The sequence below is a fragment of the Pristiophorus japonicus genome, chromosome 7, assembly GCF_044704955.1.
Source record: "Pristiophorus japonicus isolate sPriJap1 chromosome 7, sPriJap1.hap1, whole genome shotgun sequence".
Taxonomy (NCBI): Eukaryota; Metazoa; Chordata; class Chondrichthyes; family Pristiophoridae; genus Pristiophorus; species Pristiophorus japonicus.
The window spans coordinates 141,409,674-141,433,970 of record NC_091983.1 but is presented as its reverse complement, the minus strand read 5'-3'; the positions used below and the strand labels follow the sequence as shown (position 1 = coordinate 141,433,970).

At 42.3% G+C, this 24,297-nt stretch overlaps 1 protein-coding gene across 8 annotated transcripts in view; it reads left to right on the top strand.

Moving 5' to 3' along the window:
* Window positions 1-24,297, top strand: part of bach2b (BTB and CNC homology 1, basic leucine zipper transcription factor 2b) — a 388,463-nt gene that overhangs the window by 107,538 nt on the left and 256,628 nt on the right. For 3 of the 8 annotated variants that reach the window (XM_070885374.1, XM_070885371.1, XM_070885372.1), the window contains 2 exons: window positions 8,911-9,004; window positions 20,902-21,010. The exons of 1 other annotated variant lie outside the window; for it this stretch is intronic. In XM_070885374.1, the coding sequence (XP_070741475.1) occupies window positions 20,975-21,010 (36 nt within the window). In that variant the 5' untranslated portion in view covers window positions 8,911-9,004; window positions 20,902-20,974. Of the gene's footprint in view, window positions 1-4,490; window positions 4,530-8,910; window positions 9,005-20,901; window positions 21,011-24,297 lie in introns of those variants that run through there. 4 more of the 8 variants (XM_070885375.1, XM_070885370.1, XM_070885376.1 and 1 more) reach the window with 2 other exon arrangements.

Below are 24,297 nucleotides of genomic sequence, written 5' to 3'. Positions count from 1 at the left end.
ATGATTTGTGTAGTGTTTCAGTTATTCTTTACTCACATCTGCTGCTTATTATACTCTTGTTCTGCAGAAAATTGGCAGCCATCAATAAAATCTTTGTATTGAACCATATTTAAAAAAACATTACTGCACTTCCAGACAATTAGGAGTTGGTATTTGTTATGTGTGGCTGATAGTTGTTACACAAGCCTTTTTGTGAGGGCACTAAATCAGAATTGACTGCTTGTGCCAAGCAGTAGATAGCGTAGAATTGGCAGGAAGGTGGTCTGTCAAGTAAACCAGGAAATGATGATAAACATCGTTGTTTGGGAAAAAAAAGTGCTATGAATAGACAGGTCGTCTAATTTACAAAATATGTTTCTGTGCACGTGAAGGGCGTGTGAAGAGTCCCGGCTATACCACAGGGCAAATATAGTTGGATAATTTTTAACTTTAGGAAAAATGAGAAGTTGATACAGTAATAATGAAAATGTGGTTGGTGGCAACCCCTTCTGAGAATAAAATTAGGAACAGAGCATTTCAGAGTACATGTATTGGCCCTGTTAGGTGAAGCTTTTTCTAGTCACTGAATCTAAACCTGCATGGTGATACCACATTGTAGAGCTGTACACATGAATTTAATTTGTAAATAGGCAACCCTCATGTTCTAATATTTGTTTCAACACTTTGTTTAACAATACAAATAGTTGTTCAAACATTTAACTAATGCAACAATAATTAAAGATGGTAAATGAGTGTGCTGTTTTCCCACATCTAAATTCAAGTCTAAGTCTAAGGGGCCAATTTTCCACATGGACGATTTTTGGCGCAGTTGTAGAGGCACGTCTGATTTTTTTTTTAATGGCTGACTGCGGCAAAAAAAAAATTCCAAGTTTCGCTGGCATAACCTTTCATTTTGGAGCGGCGCAGATTGTCCTTAAGCTCTGTGCGTGGAGCTTAAGGTCTGCGCCGCAAAACTGAGGCTGTCAGGGTAACAAGGGACACACTAAAGGGCTGAGGCTTCAAAGTGAAACATACAAGATTCGGCAAAACAGATGCAGGTACATATTACCATTGTCAAGATCTCTTCACTTCTGTTTATTAGAAGATTGTAATGACAAACCATCATACTCTGCAATATTTATTTATTTAAATTTTAGATGAAAGTCATTCCACACACAATCGCACATTAGGTTACCGCTTTTTTGTAGAGCCCCAGGTACCGGTGCCGTTGCTATCCCGGGCCAAAAGGCCTCCCCGCCCCCGGTGCCGTGTCTTCAGCTCCACTAAAACAATGGCAACTTCTCTGTGTTGCTTTCCACTTCTCTGCACCGATTTTCTTAAGTTCAGCTAAGGTTTTTCAGAACGGTGCAGTGCGCCGTTTTTGAAAAAATCCTACTTGGCCAAACTCGCTTAAATGGCCAGAAATGGCGCAGCCGGCACCCCCAGTGACATAAAAAATCGGGAACTAAAAAAAGCAGCGTAAGTAGTTTAGGATGGCGCAGAACTTTGGTGAAGCTGGGTGGCGGTGTGAGCTGTGAGGAGGATGCTAAGATGCTGCAGGGTGACTTGGACAGGTTAGGTGAGTGGGCAAATGCATGGCAGATGCAGTATAATGTGGATAAATGTGAGGTTATCCACTTTGGTGGCAAAAACACGAAGGCAGAATATTATCTGAATGGCAGCAGATTAGGAAAAGGGGAGGTGCAACGAGACCTGGGTGTCATGGTACATCAGTCATTGAAAGTTGGCATGCAGGTACAGCAGGTGGTGAAAAAGGCAAATGGTATGTTGGCCTTCATAGCTAGGGGATTTGAGTATAGGAGCAGGGAGGTCTTACTGCAGTTGAACAGGGCCTTGGTGAGGCTTCACCTGGAATATTGTGTTCAGTTTTGGTCTCCGAATCTGAGGAAGGACGTTCTTGCTATTGAGGGAGTGCAGCAAAGGTTCACCAGATTGATTCCCGGGATGGCAGGACTGACATATGAGGGAGAGACTGGACCTGTATTCACTGGAGTTTAGAAGAATGAGAGGGGATCTCATAGAAACATATTAAAATTCTGATGGGACTGGACAGGTTAGATGCAGGAAGAATGTTCCCGATGTTGGGGAAGTCCAGAACCAGGGGACACAGTCTAAGGATAAGGAACTGAGATGAGGAGAAACTTCTTCACTCAGAGAGGTGTTAACCTGTGGAATTCTCTACCGCCGAGAGTTGTTGAGGCCAGTTCATTGGATATATTCAAGAGGGAGTTAGATATGACCCTTACGGCCAAAGGGATCAAGGGGTATGGAGAGAAAGCGGGAAAGAAGCCATGATCTTATTGAATGGTGGTGCAGGCTCGAAGGGCTGAATGGCCTACTCCTGCACCTATTTTCCATGTTTCTATGAAACTTGCAGATTTTAGTCTGCTCCAAAAAAAACAACGTAGGCCAAAAAAAAGGCGCAGAATGGTGGCGAAAATTCAGTCCTAAATCATGACAAATATTGAAACTCCGGATTGATAGACACTGATGTGCTTCCAGTGGTTAGGCATGTACTTCTTTCATTTAAAAAACATTCTATAATGGAAACTGATGATCATTTCTCTTTCGTTGTGGAAGTGCCAATATTTAAATAGCCTAAAGTGTTTTTCCTTATTTAAACTCCAAGAATCACAAAAAATGAAATGGTTTTTAAAAAAGGAGGGAGCGAGAAAGCGGGTAATTATAGACCAGTTAGCCTGACATCAGTGGTGGGGAAAATGTTGGAATCAATCATTAAGGATGAAATAGCAGCGCATTTGGAAAGCAATGATAGGATTGGTCCAAGTCAGCATGGATTTATGAAAAGGAAATCATGCTTGACAAATCTTCTGGAATTTTTTGAGGATGTAACCAGTAGCGTGGACAGGGGAGAACTAGTGGATGTGGTGTATTTGGACTTTCAAAAGGCTTTTGACAAGGTCCCACACAAGAGATTGGTGTGCAAAATCAAAGCACATGGTATTGGGGGTAATATACTGACGTGGATAGAGAACTGGTTGGCAGTCAGGAAGCAGAGAGTCGGGATTAACGGGTCCTTTTCAGAATGTCAGGCAGTGACTACTGGAGTGCCGCAGGGCTCAGTGCTGGGTCCCCAGTTCTTTACAATATATATTAATGATTTAGATGATGGAATTGAGTGTAATATCTCCAAGTTTGCAGATGGCAGTAAACTGGGTGGCGGTGTGAGCTGTGAAGAGGGTGCTAAGAGGCTGCAGGGTGACTTGGACAGGTTAGGCGAGTGGGCAAATACATGGCAGATGCAGTATAATGTGGATAAATGTGAGGCTATCCACTTTGGGAGCAAAAACACGAAGGCAGAATATTATCTGACTGGCGGCAGATTAGGAAAAGGGGAGGTGCAGCGAGACCTGGGTGTCATGGTTCATCAATCATTGAAGGTTGGCATGCAGGTACAGCAGGCGGTGAGGAAGGCAAATGGTATGTTGGCCTTCATAGCAAGGGAATTTGAGTACAGGAGCAGGGAAGTCTTACTGCAGTTGTACAGGGCCTTGGTGAGGCCCCACCTGGAATATTTTGTTCAGTTTTGATCTCCTAATCTGAGGAAGGACATTCTTGCTATTGAGGGAGTGCAGTGAAGGTTCACCAGACTGATTCCAGGGATGGCTGGACTGACATATGAGGAGAGACTGGATCGACTGGGCCTTTATACAGTAGAGTTTAGAAGGATGAGAGGGGATCTCATAGAAACATATACGATTCTGACTGGACTGGACAGGTTAGATGCGGGAAGAATGTTTCCGATGTTGGGGATGTCCAGAACCAGGGGACACAGTCTTAGGATAAGGGGCAGGCTATTTAGGACTGAGATGAGGAGAAATTTCTTCACTCAGAGAGTTGGTAACCTGTGGAATTCCCTGCCGCAGAGAGTTGTTGATGCCAGTTCATTGGATATATTCAAGAGGGAGTTAGATATGGCCCTTGCGGCTAAAGGGATCAAGGGGTATGGAGAGAAAGCAGGAAAGGGGTACTGAAGGAATGATCAGCCATGATCTTATTGAATGGTGGTGCAGACTCAAAGGACCGAATGGCCTACTCCTGCACCTATTTTCTATGTTGCTATGTTTTATGTTATGTCTCCTGCATTATTTCTCTGCTAACCTAGAAAGTTATTGTAACAGTATTACAATAAATTATTTTCTTTAAGGTTCCCTTACGCCTGCACACTTCTCCTTAATGACTAAGAGGACAGGCAAGATTTATGTCTTTGCTGCTCTTGATGTGGCACAGATTGACCCAACCTCCAATAAGTACCTGTATTTCCTTTATCATTTCCTTTTCTTTTCCTTGTAGTTGCCCCTGACAGGTGCGCTGTACCTGCAGATTTGTTTTGCAGTCAATCATAAAGATGAAACTGCCCTACCAATAAATTGCACAGCGCATTTTATACATGAAAAGTCTGATCCACTGACTTCCCCACCTCCATCATGCCCAGCCCCTTAAAACAACAATTTTCTGTTTTTATTTCAGATTTCCAGCATCCGCAGTATTTTGCTTTTGATCTGGAGGTGATGGTCATATTTTTCTTTTTTATATTTGGCTGTATTATTTTTCAAATTTTAAAGTAAACTTATAACCTACAAGAAGAAATTGCTTGAACTGCAGCTCTAAAGTTGAAAATTATAAAGGTTCAAAGATTCAACGGTGAATTAGGGCTTCTTCAAAATATTTCAGTAGAACTCTCATGTATGTGTGCACAATCGCATAACTGCACACACATAGACTGGCACACGGACACACAGACTGACACACACACACAGACTCACACACACACACACACACGGACTCTCACACACACACAGACTCACACACACAGACTCACAGACACACACCTCCTTTGAATGCAGTAACACATTTTCACATTTTGATTAGTGAGTCACAAACCCTAGAAATATGGACACAAATAGTTTCACTTCCTATTGAGTTCCTGTTAAATAATCTGAAGAGTTTCAAATCGTTAGATAATTGGATAAGAATCAGGAGTTGCTTCTGATCTTGCAGATTAATATTCTCTTTATCTATCTATCTATCTATCTATCTATCTATCTATCTATCTATCTATCTATCTATCTATCTATCTATCTATCTATCTATCTCTCTCTCTCTATCTGTGTCTGTCTGTCTGTCTATCCAGCTATCTCTCCATCTCTATCTATCTCTCTAATAATGAGCGATCACAATCAATATGATTATACATGTTAAATGCACATTTTAAATTTTTTCCAACATTAAAGCTGCAATTTTCTGAGGTAACGGTGGGTGGGTTGGAGGTATGGAGGGGGAAAAGTGAAAGTTGAAAAAATGTGAACTTCGATCCCAACCCGTCCACTTTCACCTTTCACTTTGGGGGGAGGGGGCGGGGGGGTGCTGCCAACCCACTGCCAAGAGGTGGTTGGCAATTTACATATAATGATGAGGCCTGAAGCCTCTATTTTACCATGCTTTGCAGGTTTTACTGCAGGCGGCTAGGGATCCTGGGGCTCGGGATTCCCGGTGGCTGCAACGAGGCAGTCTCAACCTCGGGGAGCAATCCTTGTGGGCCGGAAGAAGCAGGAATGCTTCCTTCCGACCCCCAAGCTCTCCCACCATCAGCCCACACCTCCCAGAGTTGGAGATCTGGCCTCCCCAGGGATCGAACCACCCCCACTGCCCCCCCCACCGGGCCTGGAACTCCAACCCCCGGGTTCGCACCTCCAATTGGAACCCCACCCAGGGACTCGGACCCCCCCACCGCCCTGAACTTGCGGGTTTCCCGTTGTCTCCCGGGTGGCAAAATCCAGTCCTAAGTCTTTGTAAAAAATCAGGAGCAAATGACATCATTTTTTTTGAATGGGGAGTGCCAATGACCACATAAAGAGAATTGGCAAAGAGAAATTATTGAGCAAATACTCAATGACTCACATTCACCATCATCATTGGCGTCCCTCGAATCGAGGATGACTTGCTTCCACGTCAAAAAGTTCACAGGTGTTTCAATGAAGGACCGAATATTCCAGGTCCCGAACTAAATCACGAAGGGTGGAAGATGCCTGTGCGTGGATTTTTTTAACGTGTGGTGACCAGCCACCACACGGGCTTGACAGAGCTAGGTCTTGGTCCAGTGGCAACGATTAACTAAGACGACTGGAGACCAGCTCTGCTGCACGAGCCTAGTGCGCACACGTATCGCAGTGTGGGCTGGCCCATGTTGCCCCTGAGCCCCTGGCCCCGAACTCACGCTTCTCCTGGGCCCAATCACGTCCCTCTGCTATTTGTTGCTGCTCCTTCGCCTCGGCCTCGCCGCTCCTGCTGTATCTGTCCACGCTCCAATCACCGACCTGGATCTTAGTGACGTCCCTCTTCACTGCCGTTGCTCTCCTGCTCCAGCATGTGCTGTTCCCTGGAATGGTATGCCGCCACGCTGCTCCTTCCGCTCCCAGGCCTGCTCTGATGGTGCTCTCCTTCCTCGACTTTCTGCGCTTCTTGCTGCCCTTCGCTGAGGGTTTAGTGATGGTTTTCTTGGCATCCTTCTTCGGAGCTGGCTTCTTCTCCTCAGGCATTGTTTTATCCAGTCAGGCACAGATGACTCACATTACTGAGTGCTGACTCACAATGACATTTTGCTATACCGCTATACCAATCTCCCAGCAACCAGTATTTTTGGATTTCGCTGCTTGCGGGTCTTAATCCTCCTTCGCCTCTGCTCCCATGTGATGTGCTTTCCCATCTCGTCTCTGCTCACCTCCATTAGAATAAATTATTTTTCACTGGCACTCAAATTTAACCTGGAAATAGAAACCCCCTCAGAATGTGGTCAAAAATGCCCTTTCTTATTTGTGGGAGGAGGGTGGGGGAGGCTGGGGAAATGAAGAGAGAGAAAGCAGTACCAGCTTACTTGAGCAGATATTAAACCAATTATAACAATACGTGCAGTGTGACACTTCAAGGAGCATTATTCACTGGAGGCTCTTGTAAATACATTCATAGCAAGACATTCCGTGGATAATTCATATATCAAGTCTCTTAAATAAATAAAATACATTCATTTATTTTCTGTAATGTGGTCCTTAAAAAACGCTATTAAAATGTATTATAAAGACTTGTGGGTATTTACTGAAGCAGAGAATACAGCTTCACTGTCTAATTATTGTAGAGCAACTAATATTCTAAATGATTTTGAAATCAGTATGAATGAGGTACTTGATAGATTAGGGGGACTGAGGCTAGCTAATGACTTGGAACAGACAGCATATTTCTTAGGTGCTAAAGAAAATGAGGGAAGAAAATTTGGGTCAGTGACTATGGTTGTGAAAGAATCATTGGATAGTGGCAAATTATCACAAGAAGCCAGCAAATCTAGTACCTGTATTTAAAAGGGGGACAAATAGATAGAATGTTTTGAGAGAATAATGGGCTGTATAGAGGAGGAGATGCAGTACAAAAGAAATATGAGTGGGCCATTTGGCCCCTTGAGCCTGCTCCATTATTCAATAAGATCATGGCTGATCCGATCTTGGCCTCAACTCCACTTCCCTGCCCACTCCCCATAACCCTTGACTCTCCTATCGTTCAAAAATCTGTCTAGCTCTACCTTAATGACACAACCCCCACAGGTCTCTGGGGTAGAGAATCCCAATGATTCATGACCCTTTGGGAGAAGAGATTCCTCCTCATCTCTGTTTTAAATGGGTGACCCCCTATTCTGAAACTATGCCCCCAGTTCTAGATTCCACCACGAGGGGAAACATCCTCTCTGTATCTACCCTGTTCAGCCCCTTCAGAATCTTATACGTTTCAATAAGATCACCTCTCATTCTTCTACATTCCAGTGAGTATAGGCCCAATCTGCTCAACCTTTCTTTATAAGACAACCCCTTCATCTCAGGAATCAACCTAGTCAATCTTCTCTGAACTTCCTCCAAAGCAAGTATATCCCTCCTTAAATAAGGAGACCAAATCTGTCACTGTACTCCAGGTGTGGTCTCACCAACGCCCTATACAGCTGTAGCAAGACTTCACTGCTTTTATACTCTATCCCCCTTGCAATAAAGGCCAACATTCCATTTGCCTTTCTAATTACTTGCTTACCTGCATGCTAGCTTTTTGTGTTTCATGTACAAGGACCCCCAGATCCCTCTGTACCGCAACATTTTGTAGTCTCTTTCCATTTAAATAATTAGTTTTTTTATTCTTCCTACCAAAGTGGATAACCTCACATTTCCCTACATTATACTCCATCTGCCAAATGTTTGCCCACTCACTTAACCTATCTATATCCCTTTGCAGATTATTTGTGTCCTCTTCACAATTTGCTTTCCCACCTATCTCTGTGTCATCAGCAAATTTGGTTACATTACGCTTGGTCCCTTCATCCAAGTCATTAATATAGATTGTAAATAGCTGAGGCCCCAGCACGGATCCCTGTGGCACCCCACTAGTTACAATTTGCCAACCTGAAAATGACCCATTTATCCCGACTCTCTGTTTTCTGTTAGTTAGCCAATCCTCTATCCATGCTAATATATTACCCCCAATCCCGTAAGCTTTTTATGTGGTACCTTATTGAATGCCTTCTGGAAATCTAAATACACTACATCTACTGGTTCCCCTTTATCCACCCTGCTCGTTACATCCTCAAAGAACTCGAGCAAATTTGTCAAACATGATTTCCCTTTCATAAAACCATGCTGACTCTGCATGATTGAGTTATAATTTTCTAAATGTCCTGCTACTGCTTCCTTAATGTAGATGCCCGTTAGATTGACTTCTAGTAAAGATAAAGTGTGCTGCATTAGAAATTATTTGGGAAAATTAGGGCCCATACATAATCGGGAATGTGGTGATATAAGTAGAGGGATGGTTGAAAGTCAGAAGAAGTTTTCACTAAATAGATGTTTTTCCGACTGGCAGGTGATGACTAATGGGAAATTCCAGATAGTGAAGACTGATTCAAGAAGGCATCAGATAGATTTCTGCAAAGCAGGGGCATCACGTCATTTGAAAGGTAATACCTGTAGTAAATCATTCCTTGATAATAAGTAATCTGGAGCCTGGCCTGATTGTTTTTAAAGGGTTGGTGAGGAATTTTTGCGGAAGACTGCTGAATTGGCTACATGTCTCTGTTCTTTTGCCTCTACCAAGAGGTGGGGAAGGGATGTAATCAGCCAATGGATTGGTGAGCATGTATAGGCTTCATGTCCCTTTTGTGTCCTGAGACATAAATATAAATATGGAGCTCCTGAGAAGGGTCAAAGTTCAATGCCAGCAAGGAGGGCCAAATGGCCTCTTCCTGTGCTAAAATTTCTGTCTGTGTTTCGATAAATTTGACCTAGATGTCCATAAACACATTAGCTTAACATAAATAGCAGGTAAGGATAGGCTTTGAGAAGTTTCTGTATATCAATACCTTGAAAAGAAACAACCTGCATGGATTAAGAAAGCAAAAATCCTGCTTGACAATTCTCCTTCACTCCACTTGAAGACCTTAAAAATAAGTTAGATATGGGAAGTCCCTATGATATAATTTTTTGGGATTTTTAGAAAGGCTTTGACAGGGTTTCATATAAAGGCCTTCTAATGATACTAATAAATTTGTGAAACATGGGAATCCAGGTGACTGGATAAGAAAGAAAGACTTGCATTTATATAGCACCTTTCACGCCCAAAGCACTTTACAGCCAATTAATTGCTTTTGAAGTGTAGTCCATTGTTGTAATGTAGCTAATCTGCGCACAGTAAGTTCCCATAAACAGCACTGAGATAATGACCAGATAATCTGTTTTAGTGATATTGGTTGAGGGATCAAGGCAAGAATGCCCATTCTTTTCTTTGAAATAGTGCAGTGGGATTTTTACCTCCACCTGAGAAGGGGACCTCAGTTTAACGTTTCATCCAAAAGACGCCACTTCTGACCATGCAGGCGGTGACTAGTGGGGTACCGCAAGGTTCTGTGCTGGGGCCCCAGCTGTTTACACTATACATTAATGATTTAGACGAGGGGATTAAATGTAGTATCTCCAAATTTGCGGATGACACTAAGTTAGGTGGCAGTGTGAGCTGCGAGGAGGATGCTATGAGGCTGCAGAGCGACTTGGATAGGTTAGGTGAGTGGGCAAATGCATGGCAGATGAAGTATAATGTGGATAAATGTGAGGTTATCCACTTTGGTGGTAAAAACAGAGAGACAGACTATTATCTGAATGGTGACAGATTAGGAAAAGGGGAGGTGCAACGAGACCTGGGTGTCATGGTACATCAGTCATTGAAGGTTGGCATGCAGGTACAGCAGGCGGTTAAGAAAGCAAATAGCATGTTGGCCTTCATAGCGAGGGGATTTGAGTACAGGGGCAGGGAGGTGTTGCTACAGTTGTACAGGGCCTTGGTGAGGCCACACCTGGAGTATTGTGTACAGTTTTGGTCTCCTAACCTGAGGAAGGACATTCTTGCTATTGAGGGAGTGCAGCGAAGGTTCACCAGACTGATTCACGGGATGGCGGGACTGACCTATCAAGAAAGACTGGATCAACTGGGCTTGTATTCACTGGAGTTCAGAAGAATGAGAGGGGACCTCATAGAAACGTTTAAAATTCTGATGGGTTTAGACAGGTTAGATGCAGGAAGAATGTTCCCAATGTTAGGGAAGTCCAGAACCAGTGGTCACAGTCTAAGGATAATGGGTAAGCCATTTAGGACCGAGATGAGGAGGAACTTCTTCACCCAGAGAGTGGTGAAACTGTGGAATTCTCTACCACAGAAAGTTGTTGAGGCCAATTCACTAAATATATTCAAAAAAGAGTTAGATGAGGTCCTTACTACTAGGGGGATCAAGGGATATGGTGAGAAAGCAGGAATGGGGTACTGAAGTTGCATGTTCAGCCATGAACTCATTGAATGGCGGTGCAGGCTAGAAGGGCCGAATGGCCTACTCCTGCACCTATTTTCTATGTTTCTATGTTTCTATGCAGCACACCCTCAGTACTACACAGAAGTGTCAACATTGATTTTGTGCTCAAGTCCCTGAAGTAAGACTTGAATCCACAACTTGACTCAGAGGCAAGAGTGCTATCACTGAGTCATGAAAGAAAGAAGACATTTATATAGTACCTTTCATGACCACCAGATGTCTTAAAGCGCTTTACAGCCAATGAAGTACTTTTGGAGTGTAGTCACTGTTGTAATATGGGAAACGCGGCAGCCAATTTGCGCACAGCAAATAACTCCCCATGTGATGTATGCAGAAAAGAAACAAGCAAGGTCCAAGCACTGATTCCTACAGTACTCTACCCAGATGAGTCCTCTCCATTTCCTAATTTTTATCCTTCTTTATAAATCTATGTAAGTCTCAGTTGTGGCTCAGTGGGTAGCACACTCGCCTCTGAGTCAGAAGGAAGAGGGTTCAAGTCCCACTCCAGAGACTTGAGCACATAATCCAGGCTGACACTCCAGTGATGGAGTGCTGCACTGTCGGGGGTGTCGTCTTTCGGATGTGACGTTAAACCGAGGCCCCATCTGCCCTCTCAAGTGGATGTAAAATATCCCATGGCACTATTTCGAAGATGAGCAGGGGAGCTATCCTGGCCAATATTTATTCCTCAATCAGTATCACTAAAAAAAAATTACATGGTCATTATCACATTGCTGTTTGTGGGACCTTGCTATGTGCAAATTGGCTGCCATGTTTACTACATTACAACACTTCAAGAAGTACTTAATTGGCTGTAAAGTACTTTGGGACATCCTGAGGTCATAAAAGGCACTATATAAATGCAATTCTTTTTTAAGATCTGCCAGGTGAGGTTGTTAAAGATAATATGGCAATTGGGCATTTGGATATGAGGCTCGATGAGTTACAGTACTAGAAAGATAAGCATCAGTGGGCTAAACAGCCTTTTCTCATATTTGGCTTTTTCTTATGTTGTAAATAATTAGAATTTGCAAAACAGTTAATTTTTGTCATGGTGTGAGCAGGGAGCTTGAAAAATGCTGCTTCTGCATAGAAACATAGAAAATAGGTGCAGGAGTAGGCCATTCGGTCCTTCGAGCCTGCACCACCATTCAATAAGTTCATGGCTGATCATTCCCTCAGTACCCCTTTCCTGCTTTCTCTCCATACCCTTTGATCTCTTTAGCCGTAAGGGCCATATCTAATTCCCTCTTGAATATATCCAATGAACTGGCATCAACAACTCTCTGCGGCAGGGAATTCCACAGGTTAACAACTCTCTGAGTGAAGAAGTTTCTCCTCATCTCAGTCCTAAATGGTCTGCCCCTTATCCTAAGACTGTGTCCCCTGGTTCTGGATTTCCCCAACATCGGAAACATTCTTCCCGCATCTAGCCTGTCCAGTCCAGTCTGAATCTTATATGTTTCTATGAGATCCCCTCTCATCCTTCTAAACTCCAGTGTATAAAGGCCCAGTCGATCCAGTCTCTCCTCATATGTCAGTCCAGCCATCCCTGGAATCAGTCTGGTGAACCTTCACTGCACTCTCTCAATAGCAAGAACGTCCTTCCTCAGATTAGGAGACCAAAACTGAACACAATAATTTTGATGAACTGTAATAATTTTTATTTTTTAGATTTGTGGCATTGCTTCATATTTGAGAGCTTGACCATTGTATTTAATTCTTCAGATCAGCCCCCCTGCCCGCCCAATGTACCTGGGAGTTTCTACAACACTTACTTTCTAGACAAATAATTTGCTTTGTTGCCATTATTGCTCTACACTGTCTGCTACTGTTAGAAGCTGCAAATTCATGAATAAGATGCAATGCATTCTACTTGAAGATAGCTCTGCCTGTATGTGTTTACTGGTAATGAGGTATAAAATGCTTCAGTAGTTCTGTTGTGGTACTTTTAGCTAAAAATGGTTCAAGCTCAAATCAAATCAAAAATTCAAGTGTGTTTTTAACAATAAAAGCCCCTGATTGTTTTTTTGTCACATACCCAGTGTTGATAAACTGTTGGACATGGAGGGAATGTTATAGTCAAAAGACCCCTGTGTACAAAGGCAAGAAAGGAATCTGGAGACTTTTCAATAAATAAAGCTAAGATTGATGCTTTATTTTGATAGTGGGAGTAAAATAACTGAGTCAATGGGTCCCTAATGGTAAATTAAGTACTTCAGTTATAAAGTAAATCATATCCTCAAAATGTTTATCTATCTACCTTTCATTCATCTATCTATAAATTATATACTAGTCAGTCATAATTTAATCTGGAGAAGTGTGAGGTAATGCATTTGGGGAGGGCTAACAAGAAAAGGGAATACACATTAAATGGTAGGGCACTGAGAAATGTAGAGGAACAAAGGGACCTTGGAGTGCATGTTCACAGATCCCTGAAAGTAGCAGGCCAGGTAGATAAGGTGGTCAAGAAGGCATACGCTATACTTGCTTTTATTAGCCGAGGCATAGAATATAAGAGCAGGGGGGTTATGCTTGAACTGTATAAAACACTAGTTAGGCCACAGCTGGAGTACTGCATGCAGTTCTGGTCACTGCATTACCGGAAGGGCGTGATTGCACTGGAGAGGGTACAAAGAAGATTTATGAGGATGTTACTGGGAGTGGAGAATCTTAACTATAAGGAAAGATTGGATAGGCTGGATTTGTTTTTCTTGGAACAGAGGAGGCTGAGGGGAGACCTCATTGAGGTGTATAAAATTATGAAAAGCCTAGATGTAGTGGATAGAAAGGACCTATTTCCCTCAGCAGAGGGTCAACAACCAGGGGGGCATAAATTTAAAGTAATTGGTAGAAGGTTTAGAGGGGATTTGAGAGAAGATTTCTTCACACAGAGGGTTGTGGGGGTCTGGAACTCACTGCCTGAAAGGGTGGTAGAGGCAGAAACCCTCACCACATTTAAAAAGTACATGGATGTGCACTTGAAGTGCCGTAACCTGCAGGATTATGGACCTAGAGCTGGAAAGTGGGATTAGGCTGGTTAGCCTCTTGTTGGCCGGCGCGGACATGATGGGCCGAAATGGTTTCCTTCCATGCTGTAAATTTCTATGATTCAATGACTCAACACCATGCGTAGTCTTCAGAGGAAGCTGGGTTAGAAGGTGGAGATAATTGGACCAGGCGCTTGGAGGTAATTCAGTCCCCAGTTTAAAGTCATACATTCTACCACCCTTGCGGGTGGGGTGGAGAAGTATAAACAAATAAGAAGAAAATCAGTCATTATCTGATAGTTTCCTCTGACTTTAAGGAGGAGTTGGAGGTTTCTAAGCATCTGGCAGTCTACAGAGATTCTTCCCAATCAACAGAAGATAGCTGCTAATTGACTCAGGATCTGCTCGCAAGCAATTGGCCTCTAATTGACCAGGGTATAATTATACATTAATTGGACTCTGTGGCCTTAAAGTGACATAATTAACCACTTTAGTAGCAGAATAGTACATTGTATAATACTCTTGGTTCTTATAAAACAGTATGCTTTCTAACTTACTGTGAGCCACACCACCAGAATTAGACACCTACAGTTATTAAAATTAAGTGGGGGGACACACTAAAGAAAAGTGGCAGAGGGAAAGGCAGATTTACAGAAAGATTAAGATTAATAGGCAGAATTGTCAACGTTCAAGTTTATTTTGGATATGTGGATCAAGGAAAAGGGGATGAAGGTATATGAGAACAGGATGGGTAAGTATGATTCGGACTATTTGCTCACATGGAGGGTAAATGCCAAAATGAATTGCTGGGCTGAATTGCCTGTTTCCATGTTGTACCTTCTATGCATTCTGTGGTGCTAAGTGGTAGTGACTAACACTCAGCACACTGAGCCTTCCTATGAAATGGTTTGTAATTTCTGAGAAGCTAACGGCTCCATCCTTAAACCAATTATCAAAGTTCAAAATCCTGACTTCACCCATATCTAAAATCTTATAGCTAAAGTTGCATCATCCTTTCTTGAAAATGTAAACTGCTGCACTAATTGAAGTCATGAGTCGCTAGATAATGCAATGAACTGAGTTTCAAGTTATGGACTCATTGGCAAAATAGGCTATTTGTAATACCAGCAACTCTTAGGGGCCGAAATTGCCCCTTCCCTTAAGGCCTGTTACTGCCGGAAATCGGCATCCAAGCTGTGGAGTGAAATGGACGGCGATTTTTTTTCTATGGGATGGTCACCATTTTGAAAATTGCCCCCCCTGCGGTATCCTGGTGGTGACCCGCTCCCCCCAAACCGCTATGCTGCTGCCGATCCGTCCTATGTGCGTCATCAGAGCATGCACCATCTATGTGCCCCCCCCGCAATGCGAAATTCCGCGCAAAAAACCTTGCTCACGCCTCTCGGTGCCACTGACAGCTTTTTCTGCCGGTGCACTGCGCTTGCAGTGCTGGTAAAATGGCAGAAAGGGGAGGACCTACTGCCGCGGCCGCCATCTTATTTTTTTTGTCGGCTGACTGCCATGTCGGGCCGACAATTATGCCCCTTGGGTTTGGCTGGGCTGCCAACAGGCAGCCTGGCACCCCCTCTTGGATGCCAGGCCGTTGGCCCAGCCGAAACCCTCCCTGGTCGCCCAGTGGACCTAATTTAAAGAATCAAAGAGCTCACAGTGGCTCTTCCCTTTAAGTGAAGGGGAGAGACATGGTGACGCGCCAACGTGATGACGTCATCTGCACTACGCTGATGAGTGACAGCGGCAGGCACTGCGCCCTCACCCCCCCACTTCCGCCCCTCTACTTACCGAACTTCTGCCCTTATTATGACTGACTTTTGGGCCGCTCAGGGGAAAAAAAGCCAAAGAGCGGAGTTTCGCGCAGGAGGCCACCACATCCACCGCTGCGGTAAAAACAGTCGAAACACGTTGGGTGCGCTGTTTTTTCGGCGGGGGGCAATTTCGGCTCCTTAGGATTTTAAACAGTACTATTTTAGGATGCTTAACTTCCCAGAATTATTGCATTTCAATAAGAAGGTTTACAACAGTGTGCACTTAATTTTAGGTTGGGGATTTATCTTCAGCCACGACCTCTGGGAAAGAATTGCTCTTGTTTTTTGCATAGCTATATTTCAAATGCTTTTAAAAAGAATGTGGTTACGATGTCATTGCATATAACGGCCAGAACACTTCCTTTCCGTCCCCCCCCCCCCCCCCCCCATATGAAATGCAGATAAACCTGTGCAGGCTCTGTATTTAGTTATGATAATGTCTTTGGTCACAACGCAACTTTCCAATTTTAAGAGGGGCTGTTTGTTTTGCTGTGACTAACATGTGTGGTAATATAAGGATGAGGATATTGGTGCAGCTTGTCTATTTTTAAATGGTGCACATGTACCGTGCTGTGCATAGCTCCTGTTCACTGTCTGGTAATGTCTGCAACTTCATATTCTTCCTGCTGCAGTTTTCCTCTTCATATTCTATGTACTGTATGAAAAAGGTGCCTTGCCTGTCTGAATAATTAAGACAAGAAATGTTTAGAGTTTTATATTAAGCGAGGTGAAGTTTGCTTTGGGAGCAGTTGGAATTAGAGGAATAATCATGCCAACGTTCTATTGCTGCTGTGGGAAGTACAGTTATCATTGCATATAGGAACCAGATGGCATCCTGAAACACCCGTATGGCCCGTGGAAAAGCCAAACATATGGCATATGCTTCCGAGAGAAAAAAGTGCTTACAGATCTGGGATTTTAATCCTTGCATCACATTTCAGTGTCTTGGTTGGTGTCAGGCTTTTGAGTTGTTATTATGTGCACACTAGCAAATTGTGTGTTTATTTTTGGTTGGCACATAGTAGGTATGATTGCAAAAGTGTGTTTTGTTTGTTTTCTCCCCATCCCAAAAGATTTTAACACTTTTTGTTTTCTTACTATAACCAGCACTAACTATTCTATTTCGGAACAGTTCAACTTAATCAAGCTTCAAGCTATCACATCTGCACTCTCCTGGTTGTAGTGAGATTGTAACCTCTGTGTCAGTAGCCGTACAAGTACAGCAGGAGAGGATGTACTTGGAAATCACTTGCTTTGAGCCGGAGCAGTGGCATGGCCTATTTAAGGAACTGCTGAGCTCATTCATCTGCTTTTCTCGGCCTGTTTCCTTTTATTTTTAGCCAAATCCATCAGGCCTGACAAGTGGGTAATTTGAGCCAGCAAAAGGGCTTTGGTTCAGGTCTCTTTACAAAGTAACTCCTCTCTTCCTTCCTGGGAAGGCACCGAACTTGGCCTGATCCACTCAAGATGGATCTGTTGAGTCATGTGAGATCATGTACACAAAAACATACTTGAGCAGTGTGAAGAGCGTAGAAAATCTACTCAGCAGCAGCTAGACAGAGGAATGCAGCAGATTCATACTTGCATAAGGTAATGTCTAGTTTATAGCAGGGGTGTGGCCAAAGTAAAGATTTGACTTGAAAACATCACTTGGGAGAACAAGATGGGAGGATGGTAATCCAGAATAAGAGAAAAAGATATTTATTGAGTATTTTCAAAGGCAGCATTAAAAAACACAGTATTCAATTGGCATTCTTTGTTTTGTTTCCATTGAGCTGAATAACTAGTGAGATTGACAAATATCTGTTCACATGGAGTGGGGCGGTGGCATGGAGGTACTTGACTTTGTAATAAGAGTGGCTAATCAGCACATTCTGTTATGCTATATAGGTGTCTGCTTCACTTTGTCTCTCCCAAAGAAGATAATTGGAATAATTTTGGTGTTTAAGTCATCATAGTTACATCTAGATTTAAACTTTTTCATGACATTCATTTTTTTTGTTTAGAGACTATTATCTAAGAAGTTTTTATCAAGAATACACACGATGGTTTACCAAAAAAATCTTAGCAAGTGATTTCAGGCCATTTATGGTTTATCGAGGCCTCACCCTCACTGGTATAAGTATTTGGTAGAGTGTTGTGCTCCATTGGATATTTTAATGCTCTGCGCAATCAGAATGTTTCAGTCAAGTAAAGGCGCACATAACATTTATTTCAAGGAAATTTAACACTGCAGAAGTGGGCTCTGATCTATTCAGTGAGGCATGACGTTTGATTGTTTGAAGTGTTGGTTATTGCCTGGCTGTAGAGCCAGTGGGACAGAAAATGCAAGCTGGTGGGAGGGCAAGATACAAAGAACTTGAAATGCAAGAGGGATAGGCAAGTGACAGATCAGGAATTGGAGCCAGCCAGAAACAAGAAGTACAAAGACCACAGGGGTAGGGGGCAGCGAGAGAAAGTAACCGTTGGGGGAGACTAACAATAAATAAAGTTTAAAAAAAAAATCAATTTAGTTATGCCAAATGCTCTTTTTCACATTTTTGTTTGTTGTAATAATAGAATGTCTAATAATAAATACATGAAGGGAATATGGTTGAACAATGCATTGTATCTCCTCCCCTTTCCCTCCTTTAATTGGTGTCAGACTTGGCTCAGTATAGCACTCTTTCCTTTGAGTCAGATGGTTGTGAGTTCAAACCCCGTTCCAGAGAGTTAAGCACATAATCTAGGCTGACACTTCAGTACCGTCTTGGAGGATGCTTCACTGTCCAATGTGCCATCTCTCGGGTGAGATGTTAAACTGAGGCCCCATTTGCCCTCTCAGGTGGATGTAAAAATCCTGTGGCACTTTTCATGGTGAGTTCTCCTGATGTCCTTCAACCAACACAACTAAAAACAGATTATCTGATCATTTATATTATTACAATTTATGGGGATATTGCTATGTGAAAATTGGATGCCATGTTTCCCTATATTACAAAGTGACTACACTGCAAAACTGCTTCCATGGCTGTGAAACATTTTAGGATGTTTTGAAGTTGTGAAAGGAGCTCTATAAATTCAAATTCTTTATAAACTCCTCAGTAATAGAAGAAACGGGGAAGGGCTAATGGTGATACCTGCGGTGTGCAAAATTCCAGAATCATTCCAGTATCAATCCCAGATTTATACATTTGTTGAAAAATATCTAATGAATTGAATATTGTAATCCAAATTAACAATTTACATTTATTTTCCCATAAATGTTGGGGTTGAATTTTCTGGGTGCAGGTGGCGAGGGGGGCAGGGGTGGGGGTGCGGTTCTCCATCTTTTGGGGGTTTTCAGAGCTCTTCTGCTGAAGGTCCAGTGAATGAGCGGGAGAACCCCGTGGATGTTCACTCCTGTTTAGTTTAATCAAGGTGAAGGATGTCATCGTTGATTATATTGTTGTCACTTTTGGTCTCCGAATTGAAAAGTAGCAGAGAAAAACACGTTCAACAACATCCCTTACTCTAACTGAGAAGAGAAGAGCCAACATCACCAGTGTGATATTTCCAGTTACCACACCAGCCATCCTGGGATTCATTTGGAATGAGATTGCAATAGTTGCAATTTCGGGCTGTGAATTTGTGCTCACCTGGAACTAGAAACTTAGAAATTTACGCACAGAAGGAGGCCATTCCGGCCCATTATGTCCGGCCAACAAAGAGCCACACGGCCCTTGGTCAGCAGCCCTAAAGGTTACATATAAACCTATGAACAATGATGAAAAGGCCCAGAACATCCAGCCCAACCAATCCGCCTCACCACTACTGCGACACCCCTTATACTAAAACATTCTACACTCCACCCCAACCGGAGCCATGTGATCTTCTAGGAGAGGCAAAAAACAGATAAAAACCCAGACCAATTTAGGGAGAAAAAATCTGGGAAAATTCCTCTCCAACCCATCCAGGAGATCGAAACTAGTCCAGCAAATCACCCTGCAGTACTTACCATTATATCTGCTCCGTCCAACAAAAGGTCATCCAGTCTAATCCCAATTAGACTGTAACCCTGCAGGTTACTGCACTTTTAAGTGCCCATCCAACCATCTCTTAAAAGTGGTGAGGGTTCTGTATCCACCACTCTTCCAGGCAGCGAGTTCCAGATCCCCACAACCCTCTGTGTTGAAGATTACTTTAATTACAGCTGGCAAAGAGGGGAGACTTTATCCCATTTGTCAGCTGGACTCAAATCAGAGATGAAAGAGCAGTGTGGTCAGGCCAGGGTGTCCTTAGAGATGGAGCACGCGGTGTCCACCGGTACGCTCGCGGCCTTCCGCGAGAGGTGGGCGCCAGAGGGACTGGAGTGCATCATCACCCCCGGCAATCAAATTTTAATTTGATTTTATATGTTTTAAAATTTAATTTGTTTTAATTGCCGGTTTTAGTGTCCTCTTCCCCCCCCCCCCCCCTTTTTATAGGGGGCACTTGTAAAAATTATGATTTTAGTGCCCAATAAAAACCCCCAAAAAACTACAAAAAATACAAGAAAAAACAAAAAATGGCTTTGAAAAATGTTTGGAGTGTCTCCCAGATTGGGGGGCACTTGACTTAACTGGTTAATTTTGTCTCCTATCAAAAAAAAGAGCAGTGTGGTAACCCATGCCAACTACTCCTAAATAATATGACACACTTTGTTTACATTAGGCATGGGGAGATTGGTGGTAACGGCTATGCAATGAGGTAACGACTTGTATAAGGCTCAGGCTTTTTTTAATCCTTTAGCTAATTTCCTATCCGTATCCAAGTTTTGCCTTGAATTCGCACAGCTTTGAGCTTAATTAGTAACCTTGCATGTGGAGCTTCATGAAATGTTTTTTGGAAATCATATTGTTTGTAACATAAAGGCGACCTAAAAGGATGGGGAGAATATTAGTTTAAAGTGAGGCAAAAGAGTTCAAATAGAAAACAGACAAGAGCATTGTTGAAAGACATTTATTGATTCAAAGAATTAATTGAGTAGCTGAATTGATCAGAGGAGCTTTGCAAGTTGAATGAACAGGTACTAATGGAAAGAGGAGGGAAGAAAGGCACCCTATGTTTCTCCTCTGTTGGGATCATGAGGGAGTGATGTGTATTTTTATGTGTGAGAGATATATCCAGGCAGTCTAACGTAGGCTTCTCTCTAACTGTTTTTAATTCTAGTATTCTCTTTGCACAGGATAAATTTGAAGTGGAGTCAATTTTATGCTGGAGTGAAGGCCCGGTGGAGGTGGGGTAATGGACTGTTAAATATGCACTCAGAATGTAGTGACTATTCAACCCTCGGGGTAGGTGATTTGTTTGTTTGGAAAATTATAATGAGGTGTATTATTTGGACTTTTAATGGCCTTGCGATGCTCTGTTTGTTTTTTCAATTCTGTTTATAATATAAAATTCAGCACTGCAAATGTACAGAAATGTTATATGAACACTTATTTCTGAAAGCAGGAGAAAGAAAATCACCATTGAAAGGTTTAATGTGCATCTGTGTGTTTATATAAAGTAAAACCTGACCTTTTTCAACTGTGATTGATGGACAAATAACCCTTGTGAGGATGACATTGGGGGGAGGGGCATGTGAGGGCATTAATATTTGGTTACCAATAATGGGCAACAAATCATTCAAATCAATATGCATAATATATGTATGTATAAAAGATGTACTGACCAATAATTTAAATCTATTACCAAGTTAACAGTTAGCCTCGAGCTGTGATTCTCATGTCCAATTTTAATCCTCTGTGCCATGATTTGCAGTTGAAACATAATGATATGCATCAGAAGATGCGCACAAGTCCATAATGTTCAAAGTAGAAAAATAAATCCTGAAAGTACATGACTTTCTCCAAAATAAACACATTAGTAAATAAAGTGTGATTGATTGTCTGCAACACTTCTTTCTCTAGCCAAATTTTCTTTCTTCCTTTCCTGAAGCTGTGGTGCAGTTTCACAGATGCTTAATGGCTTCCAGGGTGTCAGCACTATTCATGTATAAGCCTTGACAGTTATGGGCTATTTGACCACCATGTGTTATCACAGCCAAGTATGATCCTAACCGCATCCATCTCCACATGTGTAGCAGGGGTTGTCGTATAACAATCACGAACCATGACCTCTCTTTCCCTCTATAATACTGAGGTCACTGGTAGTTCCCCATATCACTTTTCAGGTTCAGCTAAGCTAACTCATCATGTACAGGGGATTGAACCTGAACTTTCCTGGTCTGTATACATTAGTTGCTCCCTGAATGAAGTTGTTGTATCAATGAGGAAGCTTAGTACAAATACATTAGAGTATTCAGCTTAACTTGATTAAAGGAATCTGCTGTTGCCAGTATCATTTTTACTGTGAGGTGTATCTTAGTTACCACTTTTATTATATTTGCCAATCCACAATTTTCAAATACAGTAATGAACTAAGTGCTTTAAACAAGTAAGAGATGAGTAGTGAGAAAAAAAGAGCTTTCCAAATTCAGATTTGGCCTGGATTGAGGGTTACTGGGACCTGTCAGTAATGGGGAGGAGCAGGACCTTGTAGTTTGTGAGGAGGGGCAGGAGAATAGGAGACACATGTTATTGGTTCTTTGAAACAATTGTTAGTATCTTTATATAAATATCTTACCCTGGCTAAAGTAAAAGTTTTGAGAGTTCAATCTCTGAATTCTTTCTTTGCTTTTTCCAAAGAACTTTGAAAGTCTCATAGGATGAGGGGACACACCTGTTGAAGTACAAATTGCATGGTGGAAAATGCTGCAAACAGCACATGCTCAGAATGCACAAATGTGATTCACAGCTCTCTCTAACTGGTGTAAAGTAAAAATATTTAATCAATGCCCAGGAATTTGGGACAGGCTGATGTCATGAAGTAAAAGCTTTAATGAACGTATTAAAAGTTCTACGTTTAATCTTGTTGTTGTGAAATATGTGTTTTTTTATTTTTATTTATTTTGTTTAACATCATATTTTGCACATTGGAAATAAATGCCATCAACATTTTTTTTTCAAAAAACATATTGTGTAATTTGTGGGGAAAAGATAATACATCGTCACCAGTGGTAACCATTACAGGTCAGTATTGTCATCTAATATTGGAAGCCCCACTAAAACAGCATCTAGTGGCATAATGGGTAATAAAAGTAAGTGTTGACATTTTAACATTGGTATTCCCACTGGCAGTGTTTACATAGGAGTTTACAATGGAACATGTACCCTATGTAAGAATTGTAATATATTATAGGTATATAAAATATTACGTAGCGCTTCTGTGTCCCTCACCCTTTAGATGGCACACTATCACAAATTCAAATTTCTGTGTCACGTTGTTAAAGAAAGAAAGTACTATTTTCTTCCTACTCAGATGGCTTGCCAATGTGCAGTGTGTCCTTTAGGGAGGGCTAAACTGTCTAGGAAGCAAAGTTTTTAGTGATCACTAGAATCAGCAACTTAAATTTATTTAGCTCCTTTAAAGTCACAAAACATCCTAAAAAGCTTGACAGCTTCAGGTTAGACCTGAGCAGGAGGAGGAGAGGATTTAAGGGAGCCGACAGAAAGTGCCATTGAAGAGGTCAGTTTCAAGTTTGAAGAACGGAAAGTGTGAAGCCATGCAACGAGTTACAGAATGTGGGGCTAAGATGGTTGAAGGCCCTGTGACTAATGGCAGAGCAAAAAGAGGAGGGTACACTTAGCAGAGCAGAGTTAGAAGAGTGGAGGGTGCGAGCAGGGATGTAGGGCTGGAAGAGGTTGCAGTGATAGGGAGGGGCAAGGATGAGGAAATATTTGTAGACAGGATGACAATATCGAAATCAGTATGCTGATGAAGGTTGCTGAAGATGGGTGAACAGAACTTGGTGCATTAACCAATTTATGTAGGGTGCAGCTTAAGACTCTGGTGTGGAGGATATTGGAAAAGTTGAGTCTGGAGGTGACAAAGACATGGATGAGGGTTTCAGTGGTGTGGGTGAGATAGGAATCTAATGATGGATATTTTGGAGGGGGTCTTGGTGATGGACAGTATATGGGGTTTGAAGTTAAGACCAGGTTCTCTGCAGGATGCCGAGGTTGTGCATCATCAGGTTCAGTTTAAGCAGGAATCCAGGAAAAGGGATGGAGTCAGGGGCTAGGGTGTGGGTTTTTTTTCTGGCAGGGGCCAAACGTTACCATCGTTGAGTTACAGCAAGTTCAGATTTATTCCATGACCTGATATCAGACATGCAATTTGATCACATAGCAAAAGCTGATGAATCAAGGGTGGGTGATGGGGAGTCAAAGCTGGATATCATCAGCATTCATTTAAAAACTGACCAATGTTTTTCCATGATGGGCAAGCAAATGACAAACATTAGTGCAATGTTTCTTATTCATTTTTGCATGACATCCCCATTTTGATTTCCTGTTTTGAGTACTCTTCAAACTCACCAGAGTCAGGAAATGCCTAGAACTCGGACTTGAGAATTTCTGGCTGAGAGTCAATCACTCAGCAGCTTGAGATCATCATCATCATCATCATCATCATCATCATATGCAGTCCCTCGGAATTGAGGAAGACTTGCTTCCACTCTATAAATGAGTCCTTAGGT